This window comes from Spodoptera frugiperda, chromosome 26 (assembly GCF_023101765.2).
Source record: "Spodoptera frugiperda isolate SF20-4 chromosome 26, AGI-APGP_CSIRO_Sfru_2.0, whole genome shotgun sequence".
Lineage (NCBI taxonomy): Eukaryota > Metazoa > Arthropoda > Insecta > Lepidoptera > Noctuidae > Spodoptera > Spodoptera frugiperda.
In genome coordinates, this window is record NC_064237.1 from 7,998,845 (window position 1) to 8,017,740 (window position 18,896).

At 34.2% G+C, this 18,896-nt stretch overlaps 1 protein-coding gene across 2 annotated transcripts in view; it reads left to right on the forward strand.

Moving 5' to 3' along the window:
* Positions 1-18,896, forward strand: part of LOC118264640 (putative inorganic phosphate cotransporter) — a 55,003-nt gene that overhangs the window by 10,216 nt on the left and 25,891 nt on the right. Inside the window, exon 1 of one of the 2 annotated variants that reach the window (XM_035577219.2) lies at positions 17,614-17,855. The exons of the other annotated variant lie outside the window; for it this stretch is intronic. Coding sequence (XP_035433112.1) covers positions 17,822-17,855 — 34 coding nt within the window. The 5' untranslated portion in view covers positions 17,614-17,821. Of the gene's footprint in view, positions 1-17,613; positions 17,856-18,896 lie in introns of those variants that run through there. 2 annotated transcript variants of the gene reach the window in all.

The window sequence follows — 18,896 nt, forward strand, 5'->3', positions numbered from 1 at the left end:
ATTCAAGGTTTGCGAATTTTGTCAATAACTATTGCCAAATTTTATATGATTTATGTTAACGTTAACAAGTTGTAATGTCATAATTTTATCGTCATTGTGAATATTAAAAACTACTAAGTATAGGTACCTAATATAATACAAAAAATGTGATAAATACACTTGAAATACTTTTGAATTTGAGATTTTCTACGAATTTTTAAGTTGATATGTCCTTGGTAAGTGTACCTATTGTAGTGTATTATTTATTCTTCCAGGAACATTTTCTGTTTATTTATTAAAAAGATCGAAATTAAAATTTGGCTTGTCATACTTATTTGTAGCTAGAAATACCTACACATTTTATTAGTACCTATCAAATCAATCTTATGTAATAATTTAACGGTTCTTTTCACATAATCCAATCTAAACAGGATACCTACTCAAAAGGCTACTTACACATCCTCCATGCATCTTTATTTAAGCACCTTACTCGCGCACTCAGAGTCATTTAATGGTTACTTAACAAAGTCCTTAGCCATTGTTTTCCATACAAAATCGTTACTAAGGAATAGTATAAGTAAGCATTAAATGACTCTGAGTGTGGCAGTTAGTATCTAAATAAAAATACGCAGTTATTAAGTTACTTGACTCGGTAACTAGGTATGTAGAATAATTTCAGCATTGATCTAGAACCATCTATACATATGTCAAGTAGGCAAATTGATCAGTTAACCGGAGCAATTGGTGCCAAAATGTCTTTGATTGACGGCAAAAAATATGTTACGCAATTCGAAAGACCATTTCTGTTACTGCGCACTAATATATTTAGTGCAACGTGATTTATATCTAGACGCTATGTGGTGGTATCAAAATAAAATAAATTCATTGCTACTCTTTTTCCTTACGCGGAAAAGTTGACTATTACATTTTTTTTTGTTTTCTAATGGAATAGGGGACAAAGAAGCAGAAGGGTCTCCTGATGGTCAAAGAAGCAGAAGGGTCTCCTGAAGCGATCAGTACTGCTTACGGATACCCACAACCCCAGAATAGTCACAAGTGGGTTGCCGGCTGTTTAAAAACTTATACTTTTCTTGAAGTTTTGAAGGACGAGTAGAAGCGCTCTTTGATAAACCTGAATCTTTTTATAAGGCGATCTCCTTTTTATACATAGTGAGGCCCGTATCTCACCAATAGAGTCTGTCACAGGCTGTGGATATGTATTAATAGACTAGCTTAACAAAATATAAAATATTTTTCTTTTTCAATTCTGAAAACGTTCTTATATTTATTGCCATACGATTGATAATTAATTCAATCAGTTGATTTCCTGATTCGATTTTTAACTACGGGGTTTTTTTTCGATTCGAAATTCTTAGTAATAGCTCTACATTTATACCCAAGTATTGGCATAGTAAATGACAATAATAGGGGACTAATAACATAAATAAAAGTAAGTAGGTACGGCCAATATAGATATTCCGAGAAAAGAAGTATCGGGAAAATCTCAGAGGCAATGTTTTGTTTTTAAATTATTGTTTTACTTAGGTATCTACTTAACTGCTGGTATAAGTAAACAAGGATGTATTAGTAAATATTCAAATTAACATTATTTGCCAGAATTAATAGTAAATAAGTTTGGGTGACCGGTGTTACTTCTACGAATGACCGACGGATCTGTATAAAAGAATTTCTTATGTAAACATGATGTATATGTTTTTCGTGAGACTCGTATTTGTATGTAATTAAGTATGTAAAGGCTTTTGAAGAGGAATAACACCGGTAGGCTCAGGTAAGTGTGGTTTGAATCCCCGTATGAGACAAATATTTGTATGAGGATCACTAAACCTTTGCAATACTTTAGTAAAAGGTTGTAAACACGATCAGTCAACATGATACGACTTTTCAATGGTCCTCAGATTTTGCTATTGAATCTTCAAGATTTTAACTTTTTCAGAAGACTACTATTTTTTTAAGGATTTAAGCTGCTAAACGAGCATACGGATCACCTGATGGTAAGCAATCACCACCGCCGATAGGACACATGCTAGCCTTTTGGGGGTTAGGAATTTAAGGGTTGTTGGAAAATTGGTAAGGGCTAATTTGGGCCTCCGGTAACTTTACTCACACAACGCAAGTGTTGTTTCACGTCGGTTTTCTGTAAACTCCGGTCGAGCCGGCCCATTTGTGCCGAAGCATAACTCTGCCACACTTATTTAAGGATAGTTTCAAAAATTGGTCGATGTATGGTGACATTTTACATACAGCTAACATATAAAAGATATAGAACCTTCTGTAATAATATTCTAAAGAAAGTAAAAAACACATATGAAAAAGATAGAATAAATAAAGCAGGTAAAAATAATAAAAAACTATGGGAAGTTATCAAAGACATAACATATACTAAAAAAAATAATGAACAACCCACTCAGTTAATCTTATCTCAAGACCCTATTAAATCTGTTAACGAAGTAAACTCATTTTTTGTTACAATAGGTAAAACTTTAGTAGAAAAGTGTAAACAAAATAATCCTAGTCTCCAGGCTGACCTCAGTGATACAAATTCCTTGCCCCAATCATTGGTGCTATTACCCACAGACGAAGACGAAATTAAATCACTGATACTAAATCTAAAAAATGACTGTGCAGTAGGACTCGATAACATATCAGGTAGTCTATTGAAGAGATATGTAAACATTCTTGCTGAACCACTAACTTTCATTTGCAATAAGTCCTTCGAGACGGGTGTCTTTCCTAGACCCTTTAAAAAGGCTAGAGTTACTCCAGTTTTTAAGAACGGGGATAGATGCTGTGTCAACAACTATAGACCTATATCGATTCTACCAACCATGTCCAAAATTATTGAAAGGCTGATGAACAATAGACTTGTAACATTTCTGGAAACAAATAATCTATTATCCCAGTTTCAGTTTGGTTTTCGTGCCAAAAGGTCTACATCTGATGCAGTACATCAGGTAACAGATTATATTGTGTCAAATTTAGATAAAAAGAATAAGACAATAGCAGTGTATCTAGACTTAGCAAAGGCATTTGACACAGTATCTATTCCCATCCTGATAAAGAAACTTGATCACCTTGGTGTAAGAGGATTACCACTGAAGTTATTCGAGGACTACTTGCATGAGAGAACTCAGGTGGTTAAAGTCGAAAACTGGGTAAGTGATGAATTACCAATTGAGTGTGGCGTCCCACAGGGTAGTATCCTTGGTCCGTCACTGTTTCTTGTCTATATAAATGACCTGTGTCAAACTGAATTAGTAAATGGGAAAATCATATCTTTTGCCGATGACACGGCCCTACTATTTTAGAGTGACACCTGGGAAGAAGCGTTTAGATGGGCTCAAAAGGGGCTAGATGAGGTAACCCGGTGGCTCGGTAAAAACCTGCTCACGCTAAATGTTAATAAAACTATGTACATGACCTATAGCAAAAGATCATTTGACCATAATAACCTGCATTTAACAGCACACACCTGCAATATATCTACTACAGGTACATGCCACTGCACTGCACTAAAAAGAACAAGCAGCATTAAATACTTGGGAGTTGTTATCGATGACAAACTCGATTTTCAGCTACACATTGAAGCACTAACAAATAGAACGCGCAAATTAATATTTATCTTTAGGAACCTTCGACATGTAGCAGATATCAAACTAATTAAAACCGTATATTATGCCTTATGTCAATCTGTTTTTACCTACTGCATAACGTCATGGGGCGGTGCAGCCAAATCTCACTTACTTAAGTTAGAACGTGCCCAGAGGGCTATTCTCAAAGTAAGTTTATTTCTACCCTTCCGTCACCCATCTTATGATCTCTACCAGCGATTCGATGTTCTGACAGTTCGCCAGCTTTTCATACTGTACACCGTTCTAAAAATGCACTCCCAACTATCATTAAATTCTGCAGTTTCCATTAACAAAAGAAGATTTACCACCATCTGTCCAATAGAAAGAAAACAGTTTAGCTTCACCCAAAATTTCTTTAACTTTTTAGGTCCACACCTATATAATAAAATAAATAAGGAACTAATTATTCATTCACTCACCAAAACTAAACTGAAAAAAGAGGTCAGCGCATGGCTAAATAAGCTGGACTACGAGACGACTGAGCGCATTCTGAAACCTCTTTCATAAGATATAAATTAATAAATTAATGATATTTAACTCACATAGATACATAATCACTAACTCACATATATACACACACACTCGCTCACACTACAATATTACAAACATACAGTGTACACAAATCTAATTTCTTTTATATTTATTTATCACTCATTCACTCACTCACCCAACATGTTTGTCCATGTTTTATTTTTTAGTTTATTTAATTTGTTTAACTTTAACTTAAGCTTAATGTTACTTTATGTGTTTAGATTTAACTTAAGCTTAATTTGTTGTAAGTTTTCCAGATTATGGTTTTTTGTATTGTTTTTGTAATTTAGTATTTAATACTATAATGTGATATAAGCAGTTCGACGTTTCCGGGGGTCACCCGGGCCTGGTGATCTGTAACACAGGTTCAACCTTTAACAGACACCAGTCTCATAGCTGTAGAACTTTATAAATGTTAAATTGTAAAAGCTTGAGAAAATAAAGATTTTTTATTATTATTTATTATTATTATTTTAACATCTTTTCTATGGGACTAAATAGTTACGAAAAGTAGTTCAGCACTGGAAATAAAATTAAGCTTATTAATCTTGACACTAGTATTAGTTTTCTGTATTATTTAGTGCAATAAATATTCTAGTACAATCGATATGTGACTTCCTTATTGTCTGATATTGTCACAGTTACAGTTGTCACGTTGTGGACTAAATGCAACGACCATAGTATAGTCATTGACTTAAAGTTATTTAATTATGCAGATTGACACTTGATTAAATATATGAGATGTGTGGGTACCATTTGACGTCTTCTTATTTTTCTTAATATAAGCCAAATGTCCAAAATACAGTATTAATATATTTTATCCTTGAAATGATATGTAGATAGTGCACATTATATCTGAAACTCTTCTATGTATGTCTTAAAACTGTAACCTTGGTGGGCCAGCGGCAGCGGGAACCTATTTTTGGCAAATCGGCAACTAAACCTAATAAAGGACACTTCCAATCGGCCTTTTTTTGAGGCGTGAAAATCATCCAATGACTTCTCTCTCCTTGGGCGAGGCGAGAGGGAGTGTCAGACTGTTACTGACTAAAAAGCACCCCGTTCCTACTCTTGCTTGTCGAGCCGGAGCCCCGGTAACCCACTAGGGAGTCCGTAGCTCCGGGTGCCAATCAGCCTTAGGCTTATATTTAGCGGTGAATTTATTTAGGCAGATTGGAAGATGACGATAAGTATGATGGCAACTACGATTCCCGCCCTAGCCGCCTGCCAAAAGACAAATCTCCTCTTAAGGTTAAGTATTTTGTTCATTACTAAATTTTACCTGATGATGGTGACTAATAACACGAACGTGATAGGTATTCATATACGTAGTTGCCAAACACCAAACAACTGACAGACAATCGCAGGCTCCGTCCTCTCACTAAGTATTTCGAAAATCGGAAAACCCCAAATTATCTGTTACTGATTAATATTATAATGTACTATTTAAACTTAATAAATGTTTATGCATATCTTTTTATAATTGCACAGGTCGAGGCTGACATTTTGTAATAAAATTACTCTTAAATTCCCGAGTTTACAAAGTGATAGGTGTTGGGTTTTTTGATTGCAAAATTCTAAGTCGATCGTGTCCGGTGTACATGGTAAACAGCTTGTTGGATATACAAGTACCTAATTAATTAAAAGTTATTAGAAAAGAATTGGTAGTGTGCTGTTAGAGTTGATTGCAATTCCCATGTTGAAACAGAGTGCCTATCCCACCCATTGAACTTAAAACCCAATGCCCGGCAGTCGCACTTGCGACCACTCGACCACCCGAAACAGTCGTGGAAGTCTGATGAAAGGTTAACAGACTTTTAGAGATAAATAAACAGTCAATTTCCTTGATGCTTACCGCTATTTACTTATTTGAATATAATTATTAAAATAAATAAACAAATATAAATAGTGCTGAATCATTGGATCCAGCTTTAAATGACATTCAAAACTTAGAAGGCTAACAGTAGCAAATAACTCTTCAAATAATTCAAAACCGCAATCTAAATTAATCGTCCTTGCTATGAATAAAAGTGTTATAATTATGTGAAACCTTTATACATATTATATGAGGTTTCTTAGAAATTATAGTTCTTGGTATTTAAAGATTTAAAAGACAATATGCCACGGCTAAATGCTGGATCACGATCTCATATTTCCATTACGTAACTACGGAATTTTTTTTCAATGAACCTTCTTGGACTATTTTATTTTATAATACATGTGTTATGAGTATATTATGTTATGTTATGCTATTACGGTTTATTTCTTACTGTCATGTTATGTAACAGTTAGGTAGGTACCTACTTACTTATTTCGTTAGCTCGTAGAGAAATGCGATCATGATTTGTTAGTGGATGACTCATACTATGTGGTGCTTGTACAGTAGAATTCTTTTATAACCATTATTTTTTTATGATGGGGAATCCTTCGAATTGCGTTCGGCTTTTCGGTGAGAAAGACTTGTGACCACCTATGAAGCAAATACAAAAAGGACACCGTGAGTCACCCAAGTCACAGTTGATATATTCCATAGTCCCATCGTGTTAGAATTATTATGTTATTAGAAGTATAAAAGAAAAATAAATGATAATAATATTGTCATATTTAACACCCACTCTTCACCAGTTACGTTAAGATTCTCATGTATTAGAAATTAATCTATTGTCACATAATCCGTGAATAAAAGCCGTGTATATTTGCTTGAAATGTACGCTTGCAGCTACTGGACTAATGAAGCAGTAGATGTTTAAAATCAATTTCTTATTAAAAAGGTTTAACTAACAGTGGCAGAAAATCATTATAGTTACATGTATAATAAAAATAAAATGTGATATGTGTAATATCGATTTTGAAAGGAGGAAATATATATAGGTATTATTTGAATCGATTGGGAGAAATAATAAAAAAGTCTCCTCAATTATTATTATTAAGAATTGGTCGAGTGTTCACATTTATTGGCAGAAATGTAGGTACAAAATTTTGTTACTCACTCAAGACTATAAAATAAACAGAAGAAAAATTGGATTTGAGTAGTTTTTTTAACTCTGAAACTGGTTTCGGTTTACTGAAACCTAAGACGCTATTGTACTTTACTATGTTTAGCTACTAACTACCAATTCAACTTTATTACTACCTACTAACTCAAGCATTAAATGGTACTTTGTTTCCAAAGTCTAGAAAGACACCACGAGCTGAATGTGATTCAGAATCACCTCAGTTAGTCACTTGTATTTTAGGAGACTAATAGTCCATTGGTAAACTGTATTATAGAGGGTTTGTTTTGTCTAGTTAAAGATCGAGCTTACTAGTAAAGGCTTATCAGAAGGCGCTGTTATTCGGTCTCTGCCAAACGTTCTAAGTCTCTACATCGACTATTTCCGCACCCTCGAGAAGAATACAGATAGCAAATGTGAGATGTTGACAAATATATTCTAACCTGCTCTCATCACCCAGCTGCCCTGTGACTAAGCTATCTATTAAATATTTATAACGTAAACAAAGAAACATGAGTCTTAAAATTCGGTTGAAATCACTTCCCTAACTTCCGTAACATTGCTAGTCTGAACAGGACTGTAACATCATAGGTTGTGCTCATTGATACTAAACTTGAATACTAAGTGGGCATGTGACTATTGTAGACTCATGACATGAGCACTGTATTGTGTGTGACGTCATTTTATATAACCAATCAAAACGGGGATTTTCTGGGACCTTTCTGTTTTTATTTTTGTAGGCAATTTTAAATAAAGATGCCTTTCATCTTTTAACAAGACAAAATAATATCAATAGCCCATGTCAGGGTAGACGGACTATTTAGCTTTATATAAAAGGGGTTATTATCTCTACGCTTGATGACGTCATTCGTCATGACGGACGTTTAAATTAGTGTAAATAGCAACAAAAGTGGTCCAGATACTGAGACAACCGCACGAAATCATACCATCCCGCAGTCCAAATCCGGAGCTGCGAAGTAACTCGGGGCTCCGGTTTGAAAAGTAGGAGTAGGAACGGGCTGGTTTTTAGTCAATAAGAGTCTGACACTTCCTTTCGCCTCGCCTAAGGCGGGAAAGCCATTGGATGATTTTCACCCTTTAAAAAAAGTAGTACAAATCAGTAAAAAATATTTCACTTTGAAATGGTTAACTTTAAATTTGATGTAAAAAAATAGAAACCACAACCAAAATTATAATTTTGAAGTGTCTATAAACAAAAAACCTCGATAGAAAAGAGGTTATCCACTTGACACAGATTAAATAACTTTTCAATAATATTATAATATCTATGATAGACCACAATAAAAATTATTTGACCAATTTTTTTTTTGCCACTGATTGTGTTTGTAACGATTATACTGAATTTTGCAATATAAGTGTCACAAGAATTGGTGGAATAGCTGATTGTCTATCCATTTCCTTTCGGTTGCAACATTGCAAGGTCATAGCTGTGACCCTCGATTCAGAATTACTAGATCTGCTCAAACTTGGGGAAATATTTCTTATTGCATATGTTTTTTATATGGAATAAGCCGGTCGCCCATGGACACTTAGAACCCCAGAGGCGTTACAAGTGCGTTGCCGGCCTTTTGGAGGTTAGGAATTTAAGGATTGTTGGAGAATTAGAGATTAGGAAGATTGGAAAGGGGGGTAATTGGGCCTCCGGTAACCTCACTCAATGTGAAACAACGAAAACTTTGTTTCACGTCGGTTTTCTGTGAGGCCGTGGTATCACTCCAGTCAAGCCGGCCCATTTGTGCCAAAGCATGGCTCTCCCACACTTAATTTATTTCAATTTTATAACAAAGTCTAAGTCGAAAACATCTTCCCGAGATGATAAATCTAACTCTTTAGTTCCGTGATACTCGTACGTGTCTTGTTTTGTTCTTCAATTGTCAAAATAAATAGATCAGAATAAGTTTGCGTTAAATAATCTATTTTTAGCTCGTATTGTGCCTAAACGGCATTGATTTGCGGATCATCGTATCTATTTGGATATAAACTAATCTAGTTTGCGTCCGGTTCATTTGTAGTCATCTCATTTGTTCATTGAATTATTTACGAGCCTTTTAATGTTCTGATGGAATCTTTTTTCCTTTCGATGAATTAATTTTATCGTCGAAGTCTATAGAGAATTTCAATGCTATGGTTACGTTTTCTTAAAATTTTAATATGATAGTCCTTCTATTCGAAACGTAAACTTAAACAAAAATGTCCTAGGCTAATGTTTTTATTAAACGCTGAGTTAGTGACAACCACATGATAATATTCTTATATCTTTGCGGTTTTATTGGTTATTTTAACGTACATATGTTAGCTACGTTAATTGTTATAACACCTTCCCATGTTAGCTGTTTTCAAGTTGTTTTAGTACGTAGGGTAAAGATACACTCCAATGTAAAATCTAATATAATTATAGGTAAGTTTATAGGATTATTTTACAATTAAAATATATAACTGGACCCTTGGTTTAAAGCTCATCATTCCAAATTCTTTGGATAGAAGCGTCTTTAAAACTAGTCTTATGTAACAAACGGTTAAACTAAATTCTCTCAAATGACTATTATACTATTGATAAACTGATACGGTTTTATCTATATATTAATACGTGATGCAAAAACTTTGGACCGCTTTTTACGAAAATTGCGCGGATGTAGGAGCATAAAATTTGGTACACTTATAGTTTATGTGTAGGAGAAGTGCGAAACGTTAATATTTTTCAAAAATAATGCTTATAAGGTACATTAAATCAATAAATAAAACATTACACACACATGCATAGTATCTGATCGTATTTGACAAAACGTCAAAATCAATAGACATTGCGATGATATTCTGACGTCTCATATGAATAGAGTTTTATAAAAGAGTTTGTTTGAGTTTGAGTTAAATAAAAATTATTCTTGAACGTATGCTAAGTGCTATTGTTAATTAAATCGTATATGGTCGAATTTCGGCCACTAGGCGACCACTAGTAATAATTAATAGTGAGATATACTATATTCGCGCAGCCTACACGTGAAGTCGCCGAGTCTCTGCATGCTGCTCAAGATGAAGAGTCTCTCTGTGACTTGAAACTAGTAGAACATTTTCTTCAAATATTTATGTGAGTAAACCGTGATTTGTAGTTAAAAAAATATTTTTATGTTCGACAGAGGAAGGGATCCCAGTTAGTCCAACCATGCCAGTTGGTTGGATCCTTTTGTATAAAACCAAAAGCTTCTATATAAAACTTGGCTAGTTTCTCATAAAAATATAGTCAAAATATTAAAAGTTTTATTAGCCTACAGCTGCAGGATGTAGTAGAACATTAAATAAATCTAGTTTTACATATTCAATATTAGTTTAGTGAGCGACGGCGTATCGAGGTTTACTTACTACAAGATGAGCTTGAAATAGATTAACAAACAAGGGGACTGAACTATTCTACACCTTGAACAAATTTTATCTAAAACTAAGCTATGTTCAGGAATGGAACTGCGGATTACCTAGCGGGTTTACCGGGGCTCCGGCTCGAAAAGCAGGAGTAGGAACGAGGTGGTTTTTAGTCAGTAAGGGTCTGACACTCCTTCTTGCCTCGCCAAAGGCGGGAGAAGTCATTGGATGATTTTCCCCCTTAAAAAATAAGCTATGTTCATGAGGGCTGCTGGTTCTGGCTCCTGACTTTCCCGGTAAATATTTTTTTATACTACAATAATTAAACTAATTTAGCATAGTGTAGCGACGATACACTTATATGTATATCATACAAACTTTAAATTAACTCAGTAGCTGCAACCAGCTATGTTATTCTTTTTATAAGTGGTAGTTGCTATAGCAACCTGATTCGAATTTGTATCAGAAAGGCATTGATGTATAAAACCTTCTATACCACCAGGCGACCCGTCGTATATTCTAAATTGGTTTCGTTGTATTTGTCAATTAATAAGTTTATTTGTTGGGTTTTCCTGGTTTTTTGGTTAAACTATTTAACGTAGGTTTAGTTTGATATCGATTATTAGTAGCTGTAGTTAGTTTTTTTAATAAAATTGTAAGTCGTAAGTCGTTTCTTTTAAATTATTTTAAGCTTGGTTATTATAGCCAAAAATCTTTCAAGTTGCAAAAGATCATTTTTATAACATGATTTTTATGCCCGAAGGTAGTTAGGAGCCAAAGCCGAGGAAACGTGAATTAAGTAGCATTATAAAACTAATGTGGTTAAAACCAAAAATTTGCCGGAAGTCACTATTCCACGCGAACGAAGTCGCGGGCAAAAGCTAGTCATTAATAAAATTAATGGTATTGTTTGGTCATAATATCTTATTAACGCTAATTATTCGACATTTTTCATAACAAAAACAAATCTTTAATAGAACAAGAATTACCAGTATGTATAGATCTTTAGAGTACTATACTTTCTAAGAATATTATACGCAAAATACATTATTAGCTCTGCGTATTTAGTTTGTGGTCATCGATAAATATAATAAATGTGAACGCACCGTTTGTTTGTTGTGTATAAACAGTAAAATACAATATTATACTAATATGTATTGTGGGATGACTAATACAGGTGTTCACTAGTTCATGAAAGGACTTTATAATTATATGTTATGCACTAGAAATATATATTTTTTATTCTTCCATCACTTTTTCTATTTACTTCCATGAACAATGAAAATTATAAAATTAAATGCAAGTGTTTCTTTGGAAAGAGACAGTGCAGCTGGCAAGTTTCGTCCTGGTTTAGATTTCCAGGTCGGGAGAAGTATTACTGGTTTTTTAATTAAAAAAATATATTTATAAGTATGCAGTCGCTAATTGTGGTCGCCATTTCGGTGTATGACTGTAGGCTTACTGCTTATCATACGGGACTCATACCGTAACTGTCAAAAAAGTCAAAACACATATAAGAAACACGGCTCCAGTACGGCATGGTTTTGATTTACGGCTACCGCTAGTTGCCAGCGTGCTTACGGCGCGTCGACTGCGAGTTGCAAGCGAGCGTTGCGACAATTTTTCGCAAGCAGTAAGCACATTACCCGCGCACTTCCATTGTGCGGAAGAAAAGAGGCGCTCTTGCCCTAATACTGCAAGTCGCAGGACAATTAAAAAAAAAACACATTACATCTGGCATAGTTTATTAAGAAAGTCTTACATAATCATTAACTACTATTAAAAGGAATCAGTATTGTTACGGCATTAGGTAAAACTTGCATTTTCTTAAGTTTAGTCATCGAGTTTACGTAACAGTTGAACGCATTAGTTAAAGATTGACGAAATACACATGTAATGAGTTAATGAGAGTGATTGTCATGTGGAATGGCGAGACTCTAGAACACTCGTAACTAGTTGTCGTATGATTGAATTACTTTACAAGATGTTTTACTTTTATAGTCTCTGGTATTTCGGGTGACCATGGGCGGCGGCGATTGCTTACCATCAGGTGACCAGTCTTGTTTTTACCGGCTTATAACTTACAAAAAGTTATTTTACAATTGGGAGTGCTCACAATGGAATCCACCAAAATGTCCCAGACGGCAATTCGTGCTTTTCTTTGACATTAGAAAAGTTAAAATTTATATTTTTATACCCTAAAGTGGAAAATTTTCAAGGATCTCCCCCACACCTCGGTAGAACGAAGACGACTTTGGAGACTCATACGGACTAAAAATCACCACTATATCACTCGTTAATATTTCGCCTGAATGAAACCCGTGATCCCTTGTTCGGCATGCAGTATTAAACTATTCGACCATAGAATTCCTTATCTTCATTGTAAAATTTTCCCTGATACACCACAACTACACAAGCAAAAAATACATATCACGATTCAATATACCTCACTTAACCTCTCGTCTACCAATCTATGCGACAGAATAAACAACAAATTATAGTAGGCACTGCGTCATAGAAAAACATTGGTCAAATAAGTAAATTGCATTCTTACCACATTCTTCCCATATAAAATCCCTTTTAGTACACATTGGTAAAACAAAGCGGCACACGTTTCTATAGATTAATGTCGACAAACGATTTTATTATTGAATATTGTTTCAGTTCTCTTATTGTGTATCAAAGAATGGTTGTATACAGAACTCATGCTCTGTGGATGTTCCTCCATATGATGATGTAATTATGTACTTTACGTCTTATGTGGATATACACATGGTACATTTTAACTTGCAATCAAATATTTAGGATATGTAGGTACTATGTAGGTATACCACATCAACAGCCTATTAGTGGCCACTGCTGAGTAAAACCTCTTCTCGCATGGAGAAGTTTTGGGCATTAATCACCACGCTTGCTTAATGCGGATTGGCGATTTCGAACTTATAATTAGAAATTATAAACCCTGGTTTCCTCGCGATGGTTTCCTTCACCGTTTGTCAGTGATGTCTAATTAATAATATTAATAAGTACATATAATACGGGATAAGTTACGATGGTAGGATTCGAACCCGCACCCTCATGCATGAGGAGCGGGCGTCTTAAACCTCCGGGCCATATGTAGCTATTTGCTTGATTATTTCAACAATGTTTGTTTATGTTAAAAGGTATTATAACATTATGGAACACGCTTTGTGTTGTATTTCCTTATGGAAAGTAATAAGGAAAGATAAGTTATACCTAAGTCTTCGACTGCCTCGCTTTTTCAAGTGGTTGGAAGTGCAACTGAAGTGCGAAGAAAAGCGTTTCGAAATTCGAATTCTATGACTGTATCGCTTTTAGAATTTTTAGATATACCTCCAGAAATAGCATTTGTTTGAAGATGGAAATAAAACTGATTTGGGTTTATATTTTATTTATTTATTTATGAATTTACTTAGCTCTATTGTAGACAGGGTGGTGGGTACTAATTTGTCAAATAGTTAATGAAATAGATTACCAACATTTTACTTCAATATTTGTACAGAATCGAGACCTCTTTAAGAGCAAACTTCTAAACACCACGTGGGCGTAGTCGCGACGGAGAGCTAGTCTCAAATAAACAACTAATAATAAGTTGAGCAGCATGACACGGCAATGACCGCAGGCCTCATTGGGGGGTGTGTCAATATCGCCTGACACATCACATATGACCTACAATAGCGTCACCACTTAACTGTTGATAAACGGTAATATGACGCCGCACCAATAATAATAAACAATCACTGCAAAGGAGAAAATAAATTCAATGTCAATCCTATCGCAAATAGGAAGACCGCATATCATTAGGTATACTACGTCGCTAGTCTACGCAAGTAATCAAAATTGACGTACGATACCACATACGTCTTTATAAGGGGGTCGCATTTCAATTGAAATGGCGAATAAACAAGAACATTGAAGATTATGAACCACTTAAACACATTCATCAATTGTTTTTAAATGATCAAACGTCAATGCGCAAAAAGTACGCCTCCTATTGTTTCTGGACAACTTATAAATAATGGGGGGACAGGGCCTCAGAAAAAAGTAAATGTAATTGTAGGTAGAAATTCCTGCAGACTACCTAGCGGGTTTACCGGGGCTCCGGCTCGAAGTGCAGGAGTAGGAACGGGATGGTTTTAAGTTCGTAAGTATCTGACACTCCCTCTCGCCTCGCCCAAGGCAGGACAAGACATTGGATGATTTTCTCTCCTTAAAAAGAAGACATTCTACATAGAGCCTCTTCGATACAGGAAGACGAAGGGCCCTGCCAGACACTGACTGACTAAAACGACTCCGAACACCGTGATGTTCGGCATTATGGTACCTGAATCTGTTAAAATAAATGTTTTCAAAGTTTTATACCTCATTTTTTCCAAACATAGTAAATACTCAAATGTGAAATAATTACTTCTACAGTCCATTGTTATCTTAAGAAGCCCGTAATTTAAAAGGCGATCTACAGTCTTACATCAAACACAATTCTTGTCTCCGTGCTCTAAGTACTGATATTGTTTCTCAAACATTTATAAATATGCATTATTTCTACAAAATTGTGTAATGCAACAGAAAAGCAACATATTAACATGGAGGAATCATTTATCATGCGAACGATATGTATTGTGTCACTAAACAGATAAAGAAAGGAAGTCCCACTCGAAATAGTTCTAATTTTACGAGTGCTTTATTGAAAGGCACTTGTGTTACCTACATTGCATAATCTAGTTTTGTGCAATACTCTTCTGATAGACTACTGATAACTAGAAGTCGTTAACCTGTTTGTTAGCTAATATTGTTATTATGAATTAACAATGTAATTAAATTAAAAGAAAGTTTCGCAATAATGAGTCAATTCATTTATCAAATACTTATGACTAATTCATTACAATTATTGACTTGTAATGTATTTCTTAATTAATTATTCCAGAAATATCTAACTCAATTTTTTAGCATATTTTGTGAGTAAAATAGGTTTACACCCTTTTTTAGTGGGGAAAATCATCCAATGACTTGTCCCGCCTGGGGTGGAGCGAGAGATAGTGACTATTACTGATTAAAAACCACCCTGTTTCCTACTCCTGTTCTTTGAGCCGGAGTCCCGGTTACTCGCTAGACGACAGCTCCTGGGGTGCACAGCACTGAGACTCGACAGCTCACCAATGTTGAAAGAGAAATAAATGGTATAAATACTCTTAAGTTAAGTCGAGAAGTATTATTCCCCGTTTAAAAATACTGGGAGTATGTTCTAAAGGTCTAACATTGCACATGGCTTTAAAAGTAGACAGAGATGATAAAATCAAACGAAGATTGCGACTTCACTATCACATGAACCTACTGTCTTTTCCCTGCTATGTGTCCCTAATCAGGACTCAGCAGGACGAAGGTACAGTTACTTAATACACGCATCTAACGCAATAAACATTATGTTTTATTTATTATATAGTTACGTAGATAACGTTAGCAGTGATGACATACATTTAACTTGATGTTTTATTTAGGTATTCATCAAAACGCTTCATTTAATTTGCATTTATGTTAGCTTGGAGATAGTTTTGAGACGTTGTTTTAGTAACTAAAATTGTTTTATGTTGAGGTTAAGGTTGAGGCCTAATAGGTTGAGATAGAGATTAATAATGTTTTATAGAGAAAATATGGGGAAACGTGTTACTTATGCACAACAAGAATAAAAATATGACGTGTAGGTAAACACAGTTTTTTCGGGCATGTTTCACGATCACACATGAGTACCCGATAAACTTATATGACAGATAGTTCATACAAATTAGGTTCTAAATTCAAATGTATCTGTGGCATAGCGGCTATCCAGACATTGTGAAACAGGCCCTAAGTTTCTTTTAGCTTAATTGACACACATTTAATATTGAAAATGCAACAATTCATCCACGAGTTACACTAAACAGACATTATGTTTAATCTCAGCATTTTTTAGTAAATTACATAGTGAGTAATATAATGCAATACATAATATATCGAATTATAGATACTATATAGGAATACGACGCTTATTCATTGTGGAAAAAAACACAAACGAATGTTTAACAGTAAATACATGAAATTTTGACGTAGGTAAATGAAAGTAAATAGGCGTGACACGTACATTGCACTTTTTATCTGGATTGTTCGTAAATTAATGCATACTGTATCAGCAATGTATTAGACATGGGCATTATACACGCATCTCGGTATAACAATTCGGTGGTTGAGAAGTAGTTAATTTCAATATTGGTATTGAAACGTTAAAAACTGTTAAAAACGCTACTTTTGTATGGATTTTGATGGTAACATGCACAGACCTGTGACGTCATCATATAAATATTTGTGTCAAATAGAAAAAGTAAACTAAAGCAATTAAAAAAAATGATTATTTTTTACTATTGTATTGTACTTCAAAGTTGATAATATAAATTATTTTTGTTTAGAGAAAAAATACCCAATTGCGAATTTGACATAAAATTCGTACTACTACCATGCTATGTAGGTAGGCATGTGTTACTGAACTTGACCGCCCAGCTATTACGTAAACCGACAGGTTTTTTTAAATTTAATAACCTGTGCCTTACGTGAATGCGTAATACTTTTTATACATGACATGACATGGCATAGAAAATATTAAATCAATCATTTTTTTTGGAACAACGGCATTTTTTTAGACTCTGCGTAACCTACATACTTAGTATTTGTTAATTATCCTTTTTTCTTTTACACCTAATTTTTTTTGCATGTTTTTCATGACACATGTATATTGAGATGAAATTTTTAAGAACTTTTTGTGTACCTACACAATAAGATAAAAAGTATTATTATTATGCGAATAAACATTAAAGTACTAAAACACTCATAATTGACATAAAATCCACATAAACACGTCTGAAAATCATAAAAAAAAATATAATACTACGTACATAAGTTTCCAGCCTATTTCCTCAATTGTAAATAAGACAAAAAAAAGAAACAAATTAGATTTATATCAACAGGATAATTGATTATGGTTGTGTAGTTAACGTCGGCTTGATCAAGGCGCAGGAGTATATAGAGTGGTGGGCGAGCCGCGGCCGCCTAATTGTTGGACGTGTGTTGCGCGCGCCGGTACACTGCAACGAATCACTCCCGCGCATACTTCGCGAGTCGACGATCGAAACTTGTGATTTATATGTTCCTATGGATTTTTATAGCAACTAGTGAGAAACTGAGAGACATCTGAATTTTATTGTGTATTTTTGTGTGAAGTTTAATTTTTTTTTTTAATATTTCAAAATGTTGAGTGGGTGGCAGCTGATTTTGTCGAAATGTAAGTTGCATATTTTTTTTAAATATTATTTTAATTTCCTTAATTTTTTTTTGTTCTTATTTTACGCACTTATATGTGGCGCATTTTTTTAATAAAATTTTTATATGGAAGCGTAAATAATTTAGGTACCAAATCGATTTACTACAATACCTTTCTGATACGTGCACATACATACATAGTTTAATACAAAACATTTTATTGTGTTCTGTGAGTTTCATAAACAAATATTAGGCATTTATGGTGGTAATTACGATTTGACTTAATTACTTTCTTCTACAGTAATTATTGTTTAACATCGCATTAATTGCAGCATATCGATTGCGATTTTAGTTGACAAGCGTACAAACTAATCGAATGCATAAAAAATTGAAAAGATTTTCCTTAGGTCGAAACAAGAGCGTGTTCTTTTTTTGAAAACTTAAAAAAGATTAAACTTTGTTGATTATTTTTTTTTTTGTAAAAACATAATGTAAGTATGAGATAGTTTCCCTTCTTGTTATAAATTTAAAAAAAAAGCAGTTGATAAGAAAAAAATGGTGCTCAAGTAATGAAAGTAGGTACCAATTTTTCATAAACACCTGTTCTTAACAGTTATTATTCCGCTATACAATGTACACTCACTTTTCTTTTTACTACTGCGAAATTATTCGAAATACCGAAAAAAGGCACTGGGCTTTTTTAGATAGTACTTTGCCCAACCGGGGAATCAAACCCGTTGTCGCACTTGCGTCCACTTGACCAACGAGGCAGTATAGTACCTAATACCACGGTGATAAACCGTTTAACAGCATGTAATGACTTTATACCATGCAGTTGTAATTCATTATAATTTATGCATAACTACATACGTTAGGTAGGTACTTAAGTTTTCCATGTAAAACCCTCCATATGTACATAGGCACACGTTTTTCATATACCTAAGTGAAATAATGCATTTCGTGATCACGTGATATTTAAAAACAAATGTTTTGTTAATGTTTGTTGTTTTTTATTTACTTTCAAAATTGTGTTTTGAAAGTGTGTCTTAAAGTTGAATTTTGT